The 21,061-nt window shown below is 38.4% G+C and overlaps 1 protein-coding gene across 2 annotated transcripts in view; it reads left to right on the top strand.

Annotated features, from left to right (window-relative positions):
* LOC140313973 (rho GTPase-activating protein 42) overlaps positions 1-21,061 on the top strand; it is a 65,201-nt gene that overhangs the window by 24,779 nt on the left and 19,361 nt on the right. For both annotated transcript variants that reach the window (XM_072391974.1, XM_072391973.1), the window contains exons 2-4: positions 905-1,000; positions 5,650-5,711; positions 19,346-19,417. In XM_072391974.1, the coding sequence (XP_072248075.1) occupies positions 905-1,000; positions 5,650-5,711; positions 19,346-19,417 (230 nt within the window). The remainder of the gene's footprint in view (positions 1-904; positions 1,001-5,649; positions 5,712-19,345; positions 19,418-21,061) is intronic.

Genomic DNA, 21,061 nt, shown 5'->3' with positions numbered 1-21,061 from the left:
AGTCGGTAAAACTTAATTTTGGAATGCTTTTCAATCATTTAATTAAAGTTTTTTTTATGATTTAGAAGTAATATATTTATGATGCTGTAAATAACACATATAGAACATGTTATTAAGATACCTCTAAGTTATATTAACTAACAGTGCTTTATACTGTCAAGTGTTACTAGACAAACTTCTGGAGGAGCTTGTCTAATGGGGCACAAATGTTGTGCTTTACATTATCTTTTTACAGCTTTGTTGATGCTGAAATGTGGGAAATGGTTGTCGTGTTTAGCAACTTTTGAACGTGTATCTTTTGTATCTTAGAGGAGGGGCTTTGAGACTCCGCATATTTGGCTCATGATCAGTTTGAGCTGCATGAGAGCGTGATACACAGACTGAGAGCAGGTGTTGGCAACCCACTGAATGAGTTTTTTTTTTCTCCCTGCCACTTTTGGTCTGCTTCAGTTTTACTCTCAAGGCTTGTGAACCATTTAAGTTGTTGGGTTCCAGGACTTGAGCCATGGTGAGCCCACACAGAAAATGGCAGGGGGGACAGTTTCAGCTAAAAAATCCCATGCTATCAGTTGCCTCTGTTTCTCTACAGTGTGTATATGAATTATTTTAAATTAGACCAATTTAGAGCACATTTTGTTGGCCCTACAATGACATTTATTGGAATTTTTCCATAGTTTTGGTGAAAGGAAAGCTTTAGGTTAAAAAGTAATCTGTTCCTGTAGGGGGAATGTGTCACTTGTTAATAAGTTCTTAATGATTGGCCGTAGTGTGTGTGAATAGTCCAAGGAGGTTACATTAAACTTACTATCTTCAAGACTTATGTAGAATTTTATTCTTTCTGTTTTCAGGGCCTGATGAAGATGTGCCACACTCAATCTAATGCTCTAATGATCTTATCCTCCAGGTCTTTCTGCTGCTGTCCAGAAGTTCTCCCAGTCCTTGCAGGAGTTCCAGTTTGAGTGCATAGGCGATGCAGAGACAGATGATGAGGTGAACATTGGTAAGTTTAGTTTGGCAGGACAGGAGGACATTTCTTCCTTGTTCTTTAATTTGACTAACACAGGAACTAAAATCCATCCATCTTCTATACCCGCTTAATCTGTCGATCAGGTTGTGGGGGGGCTGGAGCCTATCCCAGCTGTCTTTGGGTGAGAGGTGGGGTACACCCTGGAAAGGTCGCCAGTCCATCACAGGGCCACATAGAGACAAACAACCGCACACATGCTCACACTCACTCCTAGGGACAACTTAGAGTCACCAGTGAACCTAACATGCATGTTTTTGGACGGTGGGAGGAAGCTGGACTACCCAGAGAGAACCCATGTATATATGGGGAGAACATGCAAACTCCAGCCTGGAATTTAACCTGGAAACCTCTTGCTGCGAGACCACCACACCACCGTGCAGCCCAGGAACTAAAATACCTTCTGAAATTCTTTAAAGAATTCTGGGAGAAACAAGATGGCTGTTGTGCTGTTCTTACAGATAAATATAATCAGAGTATCTTGATAAAATGTCGAAAGTCATTCTAAAAAAAAAGACAAAAAAGCCTTTCATCTGTGAAACGAAATCAAGCATAAAATGTACCCCACAGTGTTTTCACACCTGTCCTCTTTTATTTGCTTGAATAACTTTTGTCAACAATGACAGCTCCAGGGTGTTTTTTATTGTAGCCATATAGAAACTTCTTACTACTGTCTGCTGGTAGTTTCTGCCACTCTTCCACTGCTTATCGATCAAGTTCAAAAGTTTCCTGGAGGCCTTATACCATTTAAGGTCACTTCAAAGATTTCAGTGGGATTGAGGATGGTACTTATTTTTGATCACTTAACAGCAATCCATCACTTCAAACATTCTTTTATGCTGTTGAATTTATGTTATAGGTCGCTGTTCTTCTGACCGACCTTCAACTCAAACCTAAGTTTATGACAAACTTTAAAATGCCCTGATATTTTTCTGTCATCATTCCTTTAAAACATTAAATCCCTCAAGTAGCAGAAGCAGCAAAGCAGCTCAAAATAATAACTCTACTAACATTTTATGGAGATACGGTGCTCTCTAAATCAATGTATACGTTACTTTCTTCTGGAGCTCTACTTTGGTTTCCTCTGTGCCTGGTACATTATGGCAGAATACTGGGGTTCATCTATGAAAGGCTATGAAATAATAGTATTACTTTTTGTGTCTTTTTTTCGGTATTGGTGTCCTCTTGGCCTGAGCCCAGACCCTTCAATCTTCATAAACTTGTCTCATTGACAAGTTTTAGTTTCGCACCATTTCTGGAAGCATGTTGACTGTTTTATGACTGTTAAGCATTATGATGACATTTTAAACCACTGAAACAGGGATTTCCAGATCGATGGCAGTTGCCTTGCCTCTGGAAATGTTATGTGAGTGACTGTGGCATTTCTGTCAGCTTTTTGTCATCACACAGGAACAGTAAGCAATAAGCCTTTTTTAAAGCAGAAACGTTTTTTCCTTTTTATTCTGATCATGTGATCACTGAAATTTAAGAGCAGATTTTTCTTATTAGTTTTTATTTTGACTAACGAACCCAGATTTAATTAATCAAAAGGATACCATATATGTATACATTTTATGTATGTATTTTAGTTTCTTCACTGTATGAAAGCCTTTTTTGTTGTTGTGGCTGTGTGCCCACAATTGAGAGGTGCATGTAATTACTGTGATTATTTCATTTTAACCCTAAGGTTCTACAAAGCACTTTATAAAGTGTTTCTCATTCATCTTTTAGCACACACATTAACACACCATTAGTGGTAGAGCTGCCATTCTAAGATGCTTGTTGGCCATCAGGAGCAAATTGGGGAGCAGTGGCTTGCCTGAGGACTCTGCAGTCTGTGAAGGGGTCAGGGATCAAACTGCCAGCTGTGTTATTACAGGACAGTTAGGCGTGGTTGCAGGCGGGCGCATGGCACCTCACAGAAACGTACGTGCTCTTTGTATTAGTTTGCAAATGAAGCATCGTGTTTTAAGTGGAGGACATCTACAGACAAATAAATTCCTCATGGTCGAGCAAATTGCCTGGAACACAATCGCCTGCATACCCTCTGATGTCACATATGTTATGTGCAGTGCGCCGGAGCCTTGCACACTCGCTGACACGCTGAGTATAAAAGCCCAGAAATGGATAGTCACTCTCCTGCACCTGAGCCATGAGTGTAAATGTCCTGAAGCTAAGATTTGAGTTTTCAAAATATTAACTATGTTTGAATTATTTCAAACATAGTTTTTATGATGAAAGAAAAAGCTTCATCAGAGTCATTGTTTTCAGACAAAATTCAGCATACTCTGCAAATTCACCTTGTGAATAGACCTATAGATCTTCTAGTTTGCTGGTTCTAAACATTTCTAATTCATGCTACTGATTTGCTTATGATGCCTCCTGTGTATCTTCTCAAGTCTATGTGAGATCAAAGGAACTAACTGTGATCAGTGTCAGAGATTAATGGAGGTGCGAACCTCGTAGACTCCAGAAGGGATATGAAAACAGCTGTGCAGAGGGCTGCACTGGCTCTAATGGGCAGGACTGCCAGTCTGGCCTCTTCTTTCTCATCTTGTTTAGCACTGTACTCATTATCCCCAGCTTAAGTCCTTTGCTCTGTGCTGAGCTGTAGACTGCAGAATTACTGTCCATCTGTGAGGGTAGACTGAATATCGACCTCCTCTTCATAAGGCTGTAATGTTCATTAGAATACTAAATGACTAGTCCTTTTTTTTCACAAAGCTGCAGTAACTGTAGGGTGGCTATTGGCACAGTTACTAATTATCCTTAATGGAAAAATCCACACCCAAAGCCAAGCCTCATAAGAATAAAGCACACTTTAATTTGAGATGATGCTCCTGTTCCCAGGCCTCCTCTAAAGAATGTGTTGATCACAGACTGAACAATGGATATTTTAGCTGCCCACCTGCAGATAGATCTGCTTTGTAATGCAAACCATTGGCACAATTGCAATATTTAAAATTGCAGTGGTGTATGGTAGGGGCAATTTATGGAATCGAAAATGCAAAGTTATTTAAAGCCTTCTGTCTACAGCACTGAATATACTCCAATATAATTGGACCACAAATTTAAGTGTTCCAGTATCTCTCCTTACTCTCTCAGCTGTACCACTGTGTTCACTGACCAACTCAGAATGAAAAGGCCACAATAACTATTTGAGGGGAAAAAATGAAACAGCCTGTTGAAATCAATCTAGTCATCAATGAAACTGAGCTTCCTGACTGACATAGCTAGACCCTTGAGTGAATGCCACACATGATCTTGATGCAGTATTGGCACATTTCACTTTGATGCTCCCAACCTCTCCATGTAAGACTGGATTTTTGTGTGTGCTGCCAGACGGGTTCACCTGACCTTTTATTGATTTCACTCTATGACTTACAGCACTGACATTCACATTCCATGTCAGTTATCTAGGAATCAATGGGACCAAAAGATTGATGTGGTTATAGAAATTTAAATTTTTTGGAAAGTTGAGGTCTCTTCCCGCAGAAGGTCAATTCTCCAGTCTCAAAGAGCTGTTCACAGCATTTCTGAACAGTACAAATCAGATGAGCACAAATCGAGATCAAAAGAGTTGAATATCAGTCCATAAGGCAACACTTTAGCCCACAGAATTGACAAAAAAAGTGTACAACATTTTTCTTATACAGGAAGTGTCCTTATTGTTGGACAAGCTTATCTACCTTATTCATCCATTCTTCATTTCATTCAGTGATTCATCGGTTCTATTGCCTTTCCTTCATGTAGCATTGAATTATATGCAAGCTGTAACCCACTTTGACTCCCATTTCCTTTCTAATCTTGTCCCATCAGCAGATTCTGCTGTGCCCTTTACCCCCTAAGAGGTTTGCACTGTTGATAAAGGAGCTGGTAGCATTAATAGAAAGCCAGCCCGCTTGCAGGATCACTGGCACAAAATCATTGCTCTCTGGTCTTTAAAAGCTTTGGTGTGTAAATGGACCAAAGTGTCGAAGATGATGCATGGGTCCCCATGCCAGGCTGTTGGGGCTGATAATGATGTTGCCGTGTTGGCAAGCAGAGCAGCTCGGCCACTGCTAAATGGCTGGACATGGGGTGATACAGGGGCTGACCAAAAGAGGCCAAATTGTATCTGGCCTTGCATTTAATAAAGCTGTGAAGCTATTGAGGCACAATTCTGCAGCAGATAAGGTAGGATGTATTGTATGCTAAATTCCTCTTGCCACGCAGAATGTAATATGGGATACTCAAGTACAGCCCAGATGGTGTAAACGTATCTCCACCACATCAAATCGTCTCTTTCATACATATCTATATTTGTATGTATGTAGATACAACTTGGCCTCTTTTGGTCAGCCCCTGTATCACCCCATGTCCAGCCATGTAGCAGTGGCCGAGCTGCTCTGCTTGCCAACACAGCAACATCATTATCAGCCCCTACAGCCTGGCATGGGGACCCATGCATCATCTTCGACACTTTGGTCCATTTACACAAAGCTTTTAAAGACCAGAGAGACCATGTTTATAGGCTTAATGATGAAATACATTGTGGATGTTGTACATCATACATGTAGGGCTATTATTATCAGTATTTCTGCTTTAGTACGGTGTTTCTGATATGATCTTTCTTTTTGTTCCAGCCCAGTCATTTAAAGAATTCTCCCAGCTGTTGAACACTGTTGAAGAGGAAAGAAGACGCCTGGTAAGAACGCAGTTATTTTAGTGACAGAACAAAACAAGGAGACCACAACAAAAAGTGTTGCAGCTTTTATTGTGTCCCCTGATTGGCAGAACTATTTATAGCTTGATATGCAGCAACAAATAAATTCACAAAAGCACCTTTTGAATATTATCTACTTTACTTTTCTCCAGTCTCTTTATATGCATGCTGTAAATAGAACTACTGTGTTGTGCTAAAGTCCAAATATTAGCAGCTGTTAACATGATTTCGTTTTTGGAAATTATTCTAGCCAATCAAGAACATAAACAAAAGCACAATGTTGGTGAAGGGAATGACATTAGCTTTTGCCTAAATACTCGTGATTATTTCCATGTAATTTCCAAAAAAAAAAAAAAGTCACAAGCATGAGGTGTACAAGATTGTTTACCGACCTTGTGAGGACACAGCAATGAGCATAGGCACTCACATCCCTTTACTTTGAGGCCTTTCTCTTTCAGTTCATTTCCTTACTTTCTGTTTCAGATAATTAATAGTAAATAGAGCGTAACATAATAAACACTACCCGGTGATATGAGAAAGTTTAATGTAATCACAATAAAACAGCAATGCAACAGAGAAACTTTGGCAAACCAATTAGGCCTTCACGTTTTCTATGATGGATTTTTCAGCTCAGCTGATTTTAAGGCACGGAATGTTGTTTTTCGTGTCCCACAATATGTGGTACTTACAGCTCTGGTTGGTTGGTCTAAAGGTCGGAAAACAAGCCTCCGACAAGGCTGAATGTCTGCAGACAAACCAGGCATGACTTAAAGACCAAGGGTGATGGAGGTGGGGTATATGTCCCAGTGGGTACAACAATGTAGCGGAATCCCCCAACCCCAACCGCCACACATACGTCCTATATGATAATATTTAAAAGAGATATGAATTTAGGACACCAGCTGTCCTGGCTCTTGACTTTATGATAATGACCACATTGAGTGTTCTCTGCCATATTCATGATAACTTCCTGCCGGTTCCCATCCTTCCATTTTTGTCTGTAAAGCAAACAGATGTTCTGATGGGATGTGTGGATTCTACCACTTTGTCAGAACACCAGTTACAGTCGCCTTATTCACCCAAAAAATAGTGAAGTGGAAATAGAATGAAACTAGATCTACATCCTAACTCCATAAATAAATACAAAGTCGCAGTAGCTGAATTTATGCATGGAATATGGAGTGCCTTATACCACATTGATAGACCTCTTCATTGTCTTTTCTTCTCTTGTCTTTTCTTCATTTTTGTCCTCGTTTTATATCACAGTTTTGGAAATTTGAAACTACTTTTGACTTTTAGTGCAGAGTCCGAAATAAATATTTCATTTGTAGACATCTCAGAGTGTCATACTGAAAGGAATCTCTATGCAGCAGTTAGTTTAGTCCACATGTTTAAGGTGTGCATCTGACGTTCTCTGATGTGCAAATGGGATCAGCTGCAGGTTAGCAATCAGACGTTTTGTAATTACAAGAGACATTTTTATTTGAACAGCATGCTCTGACAAGGAGCAGACTCTTTACAGCCTTTACAGAAGAATGGGTAATGTTAGGTATATAAAAGATGTTATTTGTGGATAAACACTGAAGTGTAAAGTAAATCTAACACTGAAAAAAATTATACTCTGCCTCTGCTTTACTATGCATTGTATAGACTGACTTAACTAGACTACAGCTGTAGTTGCTTCAACACAGGCATCTCATATAGTTGACATCTCAATGTAAGCATTCATCTCCTGACATTCAAAGTGCAATTTTATGATGGAAAGACTTGCCCTTTGAAGATGAGGGTCACCACTGTAATGACAGCGTAGCTCTGAGGAATATCGTGTCATGCAAATTTTTTTTACAAGCAGAAAGATGGCATTGATAAATTCATATCACCTGTGACGCTTTTTTTTTCCTTTTAATCTCTGATCCTTGAAAAGTATTCAATATCCTGGTCTGTAACACCTGTGTCACTACAATGTCAGGGTCATTTAGCAAATGATGCAGAGCTGGATATACATAAATATATATGCAGAATATCAACGAGTTGTAGACTGTGCCATTTATTTCTTCTGCATCTGTGCTAAGAATGTATGCATAATGAACTAGACTTTCATTTTTGCATATGGTATTTAACAAGCAAACAAATGGCTCTCTGATGGACTGGCGACCTGTCCAGGATGTACTCTACCTCTCCCCCAGTTGTAGTTGAGATAATCTTCTGTTCCCATGCGACCTTAAATAGGACGAAGCAGGTATGAAACATGGATAAATGACAAAAACAACAGGCTGCAATTCTGTAATTCACAAATATGTCAATAATAAGCCTTGAGGGTAGCTGTATTATGAAGCAGGAGTTGTTACTTACAAAGGTAACATGAGAGCAATTCATGTAAAAGCACAACCAACTGACCAATCAATTCTCTTTAAAAAAATCTCAATATCCTCTATGTAGAGGATAGTGAGAGGGTCTCTTCTCTTTCAGGCCCTTTGAAGAGTTAGAACAAGTCTAAACCCATTGGTGTCCCCTGATGAGTATGTGAGAGACAGCTTATGGTATTTACAACAGACACTTATTAACACACTGAAGCTCTTTACTTGTGGCCACTTATAAGACTTGCCAGTAATGTCCAGATTAATTTTTTTAAAAAGCACAAAACAATTAAGAAACGTTTAATCCTTTTTTAAAATTCTTTTTCAACTTGAGTGTCACATCAACAAGCCCTCCAACTGAAACGGTCAAATATGTAGTTTAATTACATCTCAATATGGCTCATAGCAGCATCCTGTAAAGGACACGCGCCAGAAGAAAGTAATTTGAATATTTTCACATCAGAGCAGACGTCACTTTCAAACAATTTTTGGAAGCACGAAGAGTACGGATAGATAACTGAGCCTTTATTTCCGTCACGCTTTTAGAGTTGGTGCTTCCGCTTTGCTCTAAAATGCAGTTTGTACACATTCTGGAAGTTCCTCTTCTACTCAAGGAATGAAGGAGTTTCAAACTATTTGTATAATTGTTTGTTGTTGTTGCCTCAAACAACACATATGGTTATGACTCATCTGATAGCTTTCATGGATAATGAGGGCAGATCTAGGCACACCTAGTTTTGTGTGTGTGTTTGGGGGGTATGGAGTCACGAATGTGAATGACATAAAGAGGTAACGGTGCTTTACTGTGGTTTCCTGTGTTATCAGCACTTATATGCATAAGCAAGAGAAACGGGGCAGATGCACATTAATGCATGCATCTGCTGGTTTATTTATTTCTACATTGTGTCATGGTACAACAAATAAAACGAGTCAGGACGAGAAGCAGGGAGAGCCAGAACTGAAGAGAAATTCAGTGAAGCCACACACGAGAATGAAGACCAAAACAACGAAATTCATGGTTGCTAAGTAATGAGGGGGAAAAAAAATAGATAAATCAAAGCAACCATGACGAATAATATAACCTACAGAAGGTAGCGTTTCATTCATCTTTGATAAGATTTAAAAAGTAAATTTCTATTCATAGCTCTCTGTCCCCTCATCCCTCTATACTTGCTTGAAAAGCATCCTGTTTGCATCATCTTTTTGCTCTTCACCTAGCAGTCTGCGTCTCATCAGATCTCTGGAATATGCAAGATACATGGCTGTGATCTCTGTACTCTGATCGTAATGTAGGTGATGCAGGAAGAATATCTTATTCTTGTCTCGCATGCATTTTAAATCTCTGGGGTAAAAGTGTCAGTAATTTTCCAATTTTCCAACTTTGTATCTTTTAAATCCCTCATAAAATGAAAAAAACTTTTTATAATAGTTTTCCATGAAGACTATAATGTGGTCATGGTTACTTTGAACTGAAAGCATCCTTTTATCTTTGCTCTTGCTACAAATGAACTGCACACAGCTACTGACTCACATGACTTGGGTGTGTAAAATTGTCATTGACATTGCTTATTAAGCTACAGCAGGTGTTGCACTCATTTTGAAGCTCATTTATTTAGAAAAGACTGTGTCTTCTAAGTGTGTGGATTACTTGGCACATTTCCAGGACTGCAACTAACACCAAGCATCTTTCTAGTTTTCATTTTCCAAAACTGGGTCTTTCCTTCACAGCAGTGCCACCTTGGCGTAAATTGAGATATGTGATAAATTATTAAAAATGCTCATTTATGAAGTCAAGGCAAAGTAAACATAGTTTCAGCATTGGAAGCTGTATTTAACTGACCTTATTCCCACTATAGCAGTTTAAGCGTCCATTAAAGTAGAAGTGAGCAACTCTATCCAAAGGGACAGCCGAGCTCTGTCCCCCTGCTGTAAGCGAAGATGGCCGTCTGTAATATGGATGGGAAGTGAGAACTGGTTCCACTGGAGAATTGAGAGCTGGTAAATCACCACATCCAGTCTCAGTTTATATAAGCAGACATTGCAACCTGGACATGTCATTTATTAAACTACAGATTCACCAATAAAAACATGTAATAAATGATTTGCTGGAAGACGTACGTGGCTACAATAATGTAAATCAATGTAATAGCTTTTTTTGATGTATTCAAGTTCCGTTAGCATTACATTATGCTGCAATTTACATGTAGCGTTTGGACATGCAATATCAATGTAGTTCCATATGGATAAAAAAGACCCAAAGTATTTACTTAATTCATATTCTAAAAGTATTGCTCATGTTTGTGTTCTCAGATTTTTTCTATGCTGTTTAATTACAAATCCATGAACAACACAACCATCCAGGTTCAGTGAACTAATTATTGTTTACATACAGTATAATTTTCATGTTCTACAAATCATTTTTGTAAAGAGCTATTTAGTGATGTCAATTGATGTGTAATTAATCCATCAAACAGTAAAGTCAAGTCATAAAAGTTTAAAATGCTCTGGGAAAAAAAAAAGATTGTTATAGTTGTCTTTTAATTATGTCCTTTTAGAAGTAGATGAATTTGGAAATAGTCAACTCCTGTCAGATTGGTAAAAAACCTTTATCTGCACAGTAAGTCAGATATTCAAGAAAATTAACAATGACCGAAAACCTAATTCTTAAGGGAGCAGGATTTAAAACCACTGATGAAATCAAACTTCTTTATGAAGCACACATCCTCTCCCTTGCGCCATTCAGAATACACTCCCCCCCAAAATATATATATATTTATGGTATGGTATGTATACGATGGGTCAGTAGCTTGATTTTCACTCCTGTGCCTGTGTACTTGGCTAACCATGCTGATTGTCTATTGGCTTAGTGGGTAGCCAGGCCTGAAGTCTTTTTTGCTTTGTGCTTTCTGATTGGCTTGCCAACTACCCAAGTGTGTTATTCCACCTGAAAACTTCCAAATTCTATCTTTTACAAAAAAATTCCCACTATAATTCCCTCTTAGATTACCCTTTCAGCAGCATAAAAAGAGTGAAAGTGATTCAAGTTCTGCATGGTTTGAGAAGGTTCAGCACCAGTGAGCGTGGATGGCATTTAGCAGTGGAGGGCAGTGCCCTGATGTTGTGGCTTTTGGAGTGATGATCATATCCCCCTGGGATGGAGCCTTTTATGGCTACAGCGCAGCCAAGATTGAGTTTTCCTGTTGTTCTTTCTAAAGGGGCAGGGAAAAAATTTAATAAAAATCCCAATGTAGCTTTTTATATTTTTTATATAGTTGAGACCAAATGGTTTAGAGTGTATCCTGGTACTGTTCTCAGGATTTAACAGTACAGTAACTCTGCTTTGAGAGTACCTTGTGTGCTGACCTGTGAACTGAGGAATGTCCCATTGACCGTGAAACAACACTGTGAAATACAGACAGTCATTGTTCTTAGCTACATGCATGGTGGCTTGTTTAATGAAAGTCTGAAAAGTATTTGGAAAGAACATAACCCTAACCCCACAGCTAAAGTAAACCTCATGAGCCAAAATACCATTGGTTATACTATTATTCATCTCAATCACAGATACATATACAGAGTGTCAAAATATTAACCACATCCAAAGAGCACTCTTGTTAGCACATAAACATGTACCAGTGTCCTGAATATAAACTTTGGTTGCTTTACTTTACTCAGTAAATTATGTGTGTCATACATGGCTTAAACTGAAAATGAATAAGAAAATGTTTATGAAATTATATCCAGGTTTATCAGTGAATCATTTATTTAGGTACAGAGCTCTTCGGGTTTCAGCTGCGAAATAAAAAGAGCCGAATGCTAAACCTTCCTCCAAGTTGATACACTTTGTTGTCAGATTCATAATCCATGCCTACAGTCATTGACTTTGCAAGCTACTTGTTTATTTAGAGGAAAAAGTGACGAAGCAACCACATCCATCAAGTCCAATTTACAAGCCCAGTTCTAAAAATGTTGGGATGTGGTTTAAAATATCAATAAAATGCCATTATTATCAAATATATGCAAATCTCATAAAATAACATTTCATTCATAATAGAGCATATAAAACATATCAAATGGTAAAATTGGAACATTTTACTATTTCATTAAAAAATCTTTGCTCATCTAAGATTTGATAGCAACAAAAAAGGTTGGGATGGGGCAACAAAAGTGGTCGGATCATCCAGAGGAACAGAATTAAACTAATTAGGTAACTGGCCATATGTCAGTGACATGATTGGTTATAAAAAGAGCACCTTCGAGAGCTAGAGTCTCTCAGAAGTAAAGATCATAAGAGGTTCTGAAACCTAAGAAAAGCTGTGTCTAAAAATTGTTTAGCAATTACACACATGCAGGTTACAGCTCAGTCATGCAAAGACGAAGAACTATGTGAACATGATCCAGAAACGCCACCTTCTTCATTCAACTAAAGCTCATTTAGAATTAACAGAGCTGAGATGGAAAACTGCTCTGTGGTCTGATGAATTGAAATTCTTTATGGAGATAATGGGCATTGTGTCCTCTTGACTACAGAGGAAAGAGGCCGCCTGGCTTTCTATCAGCAGTCGGTTAAAAAGCCTGCATCTCTGATGGCTTGGGTGTGCATTAGTGCCTAATGAAGTGCCACTGTGCACATCTGGTAAGGCACTATCAGTACTTAAAGGTACATAAAGGTTCTGGAGCAATGTTCATCTGTGGATTTAATGTTGTTCATTAGATTAGAAAATAACTGCACCCTGCTTTAATCTAGGTTTTAGACAACATCCCAACTTTTTTGCAGTTGTATTTCTATAAGATGTCCAATGTAAGAAAATGTTTAAGTATATCCCTTAAATAGGGATTAATTGGTCCTACTAGGGGGATGCCTTCTAAAAAGGCTCCATCTTTTGTCTCTGGAGGAAGAAGCTCTGTAAGTCGGCTCAGCCAGTTGGTGTACATTGCACAGCTTTGAGCATGGATTTCAAATCCAAGAGCATCTTTTCTAAACCTGCCAAAATAAACTTTCTATGTAAGCAAGCCTTGATTTAAAGTTGTTTTCAAAGCGATTCCATCCTTAATGCTGCTCTTGTCGTCTTTTTGCATCACTTTAGAAAAAGGTCACATATTTATCTGATGGAAAGGACTTTCTTACAGTTTAAAGACAGCTTTTTTTCAGGAAAGTGTGAAGAGCAAAGCAGACGTATAGACAGTTACAAGAAGAGTTGTTTTTCTTGTCTCTGTTAGGAAGACAAGGATACTAATAATACCTCTCCCTGGTAAGCATTTTCATTTTCAGCCTGGTAAACCTTGAGTTGAAGGTCAGGGATGCTGATCTATCTATCATTTTAGAAAGCAAACATTGTGCTGATGCTGTCAACTTTACTTACTAAAGTTAGTTAAGCCAGAGGGCCTTTTTTGTGCCCAGCTGAACATGACCTGAAACAGCTGTTGGGATGTGTTCTGAGGACATTAGGATTACACTGAGGGGACAGCAGTGCTTTTGTACTGATGTACTCTCACACCTGATTGACAGTAAAGTATTTTTATGAGTGATTTTATAATGCTAGTTTTGAAGTACTCAGATGTCATTATCCAGCCCACTGTTATTTTACCACATCAAATCATCGAACAGATGGCTTTGTTTCATTGGCAAGCACAAGCTGAGGATTATAAAGCAGTGTTGTCAAGATGTTAACAACTCATTTTACAATTAATACGTCTTCCTTCTGTTAAAGGTCCAAATGTAAATGAAAGAGTCACCGTTTCAGCAAACTGAAAAATCTGATTTATAATTTGAGTCAAGATCATTTCTTAGAAATGTTCTTTTTTATCATTTCCGGGTGGGGCTTTCCACACCATTTGGGGAAACATAAATTCCTAGAGATGAAAATAGATCTACAACATCTGCAAATTTCTACTATCAACAAACATCATAGTGTATCACAGGCAGCCAAAACTGTACTTAAAACAAATGATAAATTCTCCTCGGAGACACAAACCAGCTCCTGTCTCAGTCTCAGCAGCTTCTTCTCATCCTTACTTAACAGCTTACTCTCCAGTAAAATATGAAGGGCAAACATGTCACATCTATTCTTACACTGTTCTATTACCCCGCCTCCAAAAGGTTTGTTTTCATTTCGGAGCTCATAAAAATTGGAGGAGGACAACTCCTCAGCTTGCTGCAGATGACAGTTCTGCACCAGAAAGAGATTTAACTCTGCAATGAGATTCTTACCCCCTGCTATGCACATACCTTCATTATAACGCAAACTTCAAACAGAAATGACAGAAACACACAGTTTATGCACGCCTCCTTTTTAATAAAAGTTACATCACCACACCATCAGCATGAAATAGGATGTTTTATTCTGTCATTATGATCAGGGGAATAATGTTTTTATGCATTAAACACCTTAATTAGGCCTTGGAGACCTTGCTTACACCTACTTTAATGAGCTGGGATAGTTCCATTTCATTGATCCTTTTGTTACTGTAGTTATTGACTTAAGTGTTTTCATTTGATGCTCCTGGCTTTAACTAGCTTTGATACAACTCAAGACAAAGGGGTACTGACGTCTGGCTTTCGCTGTTTTTAATGTGAAGAAAACACTTCTGTGTTATTTGACTCACTCTGAAGCTGCTCTAGTGGCTCCTTTTAACATTCCTTCATTACACTCGATGACGTCTTACTGCTGGATTTCACACTTAAAGAAACACAAGTTTACATTAATAATCAGCTGTATTTAGATCCCCAAAGGTTTACATTAATCATTCATACATGACAGCTAAACTGATGAGAGAATCTAACTGGAAAATGTAATCATCTCCAGCAATAAAGGCCTCTTATAGGGTGCATAGTTCAATCAATAAAAAATTATATTTACCACTTGAAATTTCTTAATGATCCCAAAGTGTAAAGACAGCCTTACAGGGATTATTCTATATTAAACTGATAGTAGTATTTTATTCATAGTTATCTGAGATGAGACTTATCTGAGATGGAACACAAGCTTGTTAAACATTCGACTCAAAAATTCAAGATTTCTTTCCTTAGTGTAATGTTAGTCTATTGTCACTATACAGATCTATATCCCTTTATCCTCATCGTGTCTACTTCTGCAAACCATCAGACACTGCAACAAATCAATACTTGGCAAAAACAATTCTTTTAATTTATCATACACCTTTACACTACAAATTGAAAATGATGCAATATTGAAAGCATATATGTGGTTGATACAAATCCCAATTAGGCATTTCTCAATAGTTTTCTCCCCAAGTGTTAAAATTCTGGCCTGTTTCTGTCAAAGGCATCTTCTAAATTATCACACTTGGCAGATTGGAACTGGCAAGCACAAGCCGATAAAACATTTACTTGTCAAAGCCCAGGTGCCTTTTTCAGGGTTTTGTTTTCTGCCTGGAGCCGTGCTTGCAAGAAAAGTGTATGTGCGGGTAAAACAACAAAGCAACAAACAAAAATATGCTCTTTTATTTGAACGGCAGAACAGCACAGTGACCGAGCTGGCTCCTATGACGCCTCTTCAACCAGCAAAAATGCAAAAACTCGTGTGTAAGTTTGTGTGCACATTCATGTACCAAAGTCTTCTATTTATTTGCCATGAAGAAACTGGACTTTCCGTGCGTTAACCTGGCTGTTCATTGTCAGGACACTGTCAAGACAAAAGAATTTTACTAACCAGTTATATTAGAAGGTCACAGATTAATGCTTCAGTGATTAAAAGCACTGGCATGTATGAACAGAAACACACAAACACATCCCAAGAAATGAATGTGACATTATTCACAGAATATGCTCAGATTAGAAAGATAACATAATGGATATTTGTGTCCAGAACAAATCAAATAGAATTGTTATTATTACCATAAGGGACTCTTTATAGCTAGACAGACAAATGTTGCAAGTAAGTCAGTCATTTTCACAAACTATCGAGAATGGATATTTACATTTAAACCAACTCTTAAGTAATATTTGACAGGGGTGAATTTCAGCTGGAACACTTTGCACTATTTGATTTGATCTGGCCTTGGTGGCATTCTGATCTCGCTGCAAATTAACCTCAGAGTAGCACTTTTGATCTGCTTGATATTTGGTCTGGGAAATCCTGGAGCAGGGGAAATGCGGCACATTGACATTCCTCTCCCTATCTGGTAATGAAATTGCTTAGCGCTATTGCATCCTTTCAAGCATCACACTGTGCTCGCTCATATGGATTTAATCCTGTTGAGAGAGGCTGTTGCTGAGGGCATTCGGCACAATGCCAGCTCAAAAGTAATCCATTGAGTCTTAAATAAGTTGGCTGCTTTCGTGTATAAATATCTGAATCAACATAATGCAAATCCATAATCTAATATCTTGGGCATTTTCAATTTTGACATGCTGATTATCATTTACCTATGTACTGCATTGTTTCTTCTCCTTCTTGTAATCAATTTGAATGAAGTATTGATAATGATATCCCCTGAATCCAGAGCATACTGGTCAGCCTGTTCCTTGCCCCAAAACATACAAATGTTTTACCCAGTCAGATCTTAGGTACCACTAACTTTCAGAAACAACTCACATGAACAATATATCCTTTAGAAATATTAGATTGTAATCTCCGAAGCCAAGAGAGTTTTACACCGAATGTTCTGTCCATTTAAATGAGATTGAAAAGAGCTAATGGTATTAGAAATCTACATCTAAAACATGATGATACAATGCTCAATTAAACTAAAAGCATGGGAGATAAAACAGAGGATATGACATTACCACAATGAGTGTTATAAGTCTTGCTGTTGACACAGCAGATAACATAATGGCTTTTATATATTAATGGAGGATTATACCATCTAGATTTGATGACCATCAAATGTCCTCTACTCTTCTAATGTTTAAGTGTCACTTATAACCGAATTGCCTTGATTCATCTTACAGAAGTACCTTTTTGTTCATACTTCTAAATCCAATTTAAAGATGGACACTACCAAAGGTTGGGAGTGGTTATGGAGCAGTTTCTGCATTCAGAGTTCTAACAAGCAGCTGATTATTCACAAAGGTTACAGATTCCGGTTTAAACTTGACCTCTAATCATTTTTACTTAAAACCTTTTAGTTGGGCATGGCACATGTGCATTACACATTCTCTTCAGTGATACTGAATGTATCATCTCGTACTGATGAAAATACTGCTCTATTCCCAAATTGTAATTCTTAAATAGTAGGAGTTGGGAGTTGAGAGTAGAGTGTCAATCTATGTGTTAAAGCTTAGACTTTACAGTTTTAAGTTCCAATTAACACTCTTTTCTACAGGGTTGTGTAATCTATCTGTCTGTCTGTCTATCCAGCTGTCTGTCTATATATGTTTAGGACTGATAATATCAAAAAAGGGATAAAATGTGCTCATTTTTATTTTACTGCTGTGCAAACTCTCTGTCTTTAATAAATGTTTGACTAAATGTTATCCAGAGTTTCCTCTGCTACTAAATTCTGAAATCTTAGCTTACTACTCACTATAGAGCAACTATCCACTCCACAAACATTTTACAGTTTAGATTTTTGGCCCCAAATTAACTCTGCAGCGTCACAATAATCCCTGACAGAGGGAGTAGTAAAAAACTATTTTCACCAACAAGATTCAGCTCGCTGAACAACTAACTCTGAGTGTGCCCTGCGGCCTGTCTCGCACATAGCAGCAGAGCCTTTAAGTCCTGCAGGTTGTGAGCTGAAGCTGCCACGTATCAGACTTGTTACAGCACATCAACCTGCTCCCCACTGCCAGTTCACTCTTTGTCCTTCACATTTTGGAGATGCTCCTGCTGTTCTAGCAATAACAGTTTGACTCACGTACCCATTTCTACTACACCCACAAGTACCAAATGTTCACTACATGTCTCATATATCAGAGACCACTGTCACTGATACAACCTAATCAATGTTATTCATTGATCTGTGAATGACCATAGTGTTGTGACTCATTGGTTTGTCTCATAGGGACATGTAAATAGGCGATTGTGATGACTGCAAATATCTGGAAAGATGATACAGTGCAGCCATTCAAATATTGTGTTTTTTTGTGTGAAACATCTATTTCTGGTAGACCAAAAATATGAAATATGATGTAATTATCTTACATTATTACAACCAAGCTACATATATATAATACAAGCTTACATAATGTCTCATCACTGCATAGAGAAGGAGCAGGAAAACAATGCAGGCTCAGAGAGATTTTTGCTTCCTATTGAAGTCACTCAGTTGATTTGTGATAGGGTTTTTAAGATTGAAATGCATTTTAAATAATGGTTCCAAACAAAAACTCTGTCATGAAGAAGGGTGTGTTTAGAGGAACTGATGGCAGTGGCCGATGAACTGATAGCTTATTTAAGCTAACACTACAAAATGAGCACCAGTATCATAGATCTATTAGAGCTTGGCTCATAGTTTATCACATATGCTCACCACACTGAATCACTCCTTAAATCAACCTAAGAGCCATGTCATTTGTGACAGAACCTCCTGTAGAGTGGCTCCACCAGTCTGATGTCATCTGACCCCGATGGATGAGAGCTCCTCCACAGGAAATTCAGAAGCACCTTAATGGCACCTTTTTGAACCACTCACCCGCAAGGATTGAGCATGGACTATAATTGGCACAATATACCTCAACCCATCAGTTTCTATCTGGAATAAAAAGGCAGAGGCTCCCGGAGAGACCTTTTACTCCAGTTGTGACCGTTGAGAGGTCATATAGAGAGATGTTGAGAGATACACTACCTCAAAAATTTAAATGCATCACAGGCTGCACTTGTAAAGCTGCCTCATCTGCAGTTCTGTGTCATATTTCAGCAAGGTTTGACAATGCTGGTGCTTCACTGCTCACATAAAAATAATCCATTTTCTTCTGCCTAGCAAGATCACTGTTGAGTGCTCTATCTCTTATCTCTGCTGTACTCATTTTAGTCTCTCGTAGTAACATATTGGTAATTGTCACTGGTTTAAGAGATGCTAATGAATGTGATTGCCCTATCCTCCATATCTTTTTGGACCCATTGCATCTCTCTGCCTATCAGCCAATTTGACTTTAGCTGGGAGACTCTCAGTCATAATTTCCAGTGTGACACATTTGTAATACAACTGAATGAATACTAGATTAGGTTTTTGTTATATTTTTCTTTCTAATAGTTATTTATAATAGTCATACAGAGGGTTACAGTGACTCAGATAACATAATACAGTCAGGCTGACATCTGTCTTTCTGTTTTTCTTTCATTTCCAATTCAGATTCAGAATGCAGATGATGTCTTGATTACTCCCTTGGAAAAATTTCGGAAGGAGCAAATCGGTGCTGCAAAGGTAAGAGACCGCCTACATGTGCAATTAGCAGCTGAACAGCGCTGAAGATTGTGTGTGGTCTGACACCCTCCTCTGTTCCCATCACCCCTTTCTTCTCTCATAAAGTATGTAAATCATTAATTAAAAGCAAAAGCGTGACACTGCCAAAAGAAGAGGCCTTCTTATAATTAATCAGAGTAGCGGGGGGTATAGACAAAGACATCTGTTTGTGATTTTGATATTAAAAGATATGAAGAACTTTTAGATCTCTAAGGTAGTTTATGTTTAGTTAATTAAAGGTGGCATAATGAATTAAACATTTAACCATCTTGGATGATCTTTTTTTTCTCATTTGGGGTCTGTGTGTTATCTTGAAAAATGATTTAATCCAAATTAAAAGCGTAAGATTTTGAAAACAACACTAAGTAAAGTGTGACTCTATTTCAGTTTGATTTTTACCCTGTTCAAAGACTGTAAAACTTCACCTTTATACTATGCTCTTTCTTCAAAGACACCTCTGCAGCAAGATTGATACAATGCATTTACTATTTTTTGTAATCAGATTACTGTAATCCTGTTACATTTAGTGCAGTCTTCTTTAACTTATTGGATATAAAGGGCTGATATCAGTTGGGGTTCTGCACAGTGTTGCTTTAAGCATCCTGGTTTCACATAGGACATGTTGTTAAGGCTGGAGTAGAACAGTGTGGGTTTGTTGCTACGAGCCATGCTTTCATTTTTGGCCAACGCAAAGGCATCATATGAAAGAACAGCAGTTTGTTTGTGGTCACTCCCTTGGTGAGATCACACATGAGCTGGCTGGTAGAACTCAAGCCTTTCTCACAGCTCTCCCACTGAGTTTGTGACTCCACTGCTAACTTGGCAGTGTACTATGAATCATTTGCACATCTTTACATAGCCCTTACCGCTGTGATGGACTTCTCAGCCTCAAAGTCACTCTCCCTAGTTTTGATTTATTTCACATGGCTTGAGAGCCACTGGTCATTAAAAATAGTCATCATGCTGTAGTTCACAAGCCAACCAGAAACACAACAGAACTCTTTTTCTTCTCCGTGCTCAGGTGTTAACATGATCACTTTCCTTTTCTGGTCAGATGAAATAACCGCTGTTGCTTCATGCATGAACCATCACATATATCTACTATAATGAATTAGCACATTTTGTTGCCATTTCTTTCTTCCGCTCCACTACATCAACATGCTCAGTGTTATTGCTCTGACTATGTTTATAAAATGGTTTCTTAAAAGCCACAGCCCCATCACTCCCACTACCTATTATTTCCTCTGACCACTTCCTCTTAATGGCTCTGTCATTTTACAGCCTATCCTCTGCTAAACATTAGCCCAACTAGAGTGAGATAAAAGGCAGACATCACGAGTGGCTGAGCAACTTTCCACAATTCCGAGAATCTGGAGAGATCTGTAGGCTGTCTGACCCTTCCAGTTACCGCACTTCATGATGTCTGAGAACATCAGATGGACAAACTGGGAGATCTTGCCTAATATGGGCATGTTGGGAGGAATCCCACTGAGGCTACGTACCAGTGTATCAACTTCTTAGGCACAAGCACAACACTTGCATGGCCGTGACGCACCAGCAGATTGACTGTAGCTCTATAGGACATATTAGGCACAGTCTGCTTCA

The sequence above is a fragment of the Leuresthes tenuis genome, unplaced genomic scaffold (assembly GCF_036924035.1).
Source record: "Leuresthes tenuis unplaced genomic scaffold, fLeuTen1.0.hap1 SCAF_9, whole genome shotgun sequence".
NCBI classification, from domain to species: domain Eukaryota; kingdom Metazoa; phylum Chordata; class Actinopteri; order Atheriniformes; family Atherinopsidae; genus Leuresthes; species Leuresthes tenuis.
The sequence above is the reverse complement of the archived record's forward strand: the minus strand, read 5'-3'. Positions and strand labels throughout refer to the sequence as shown.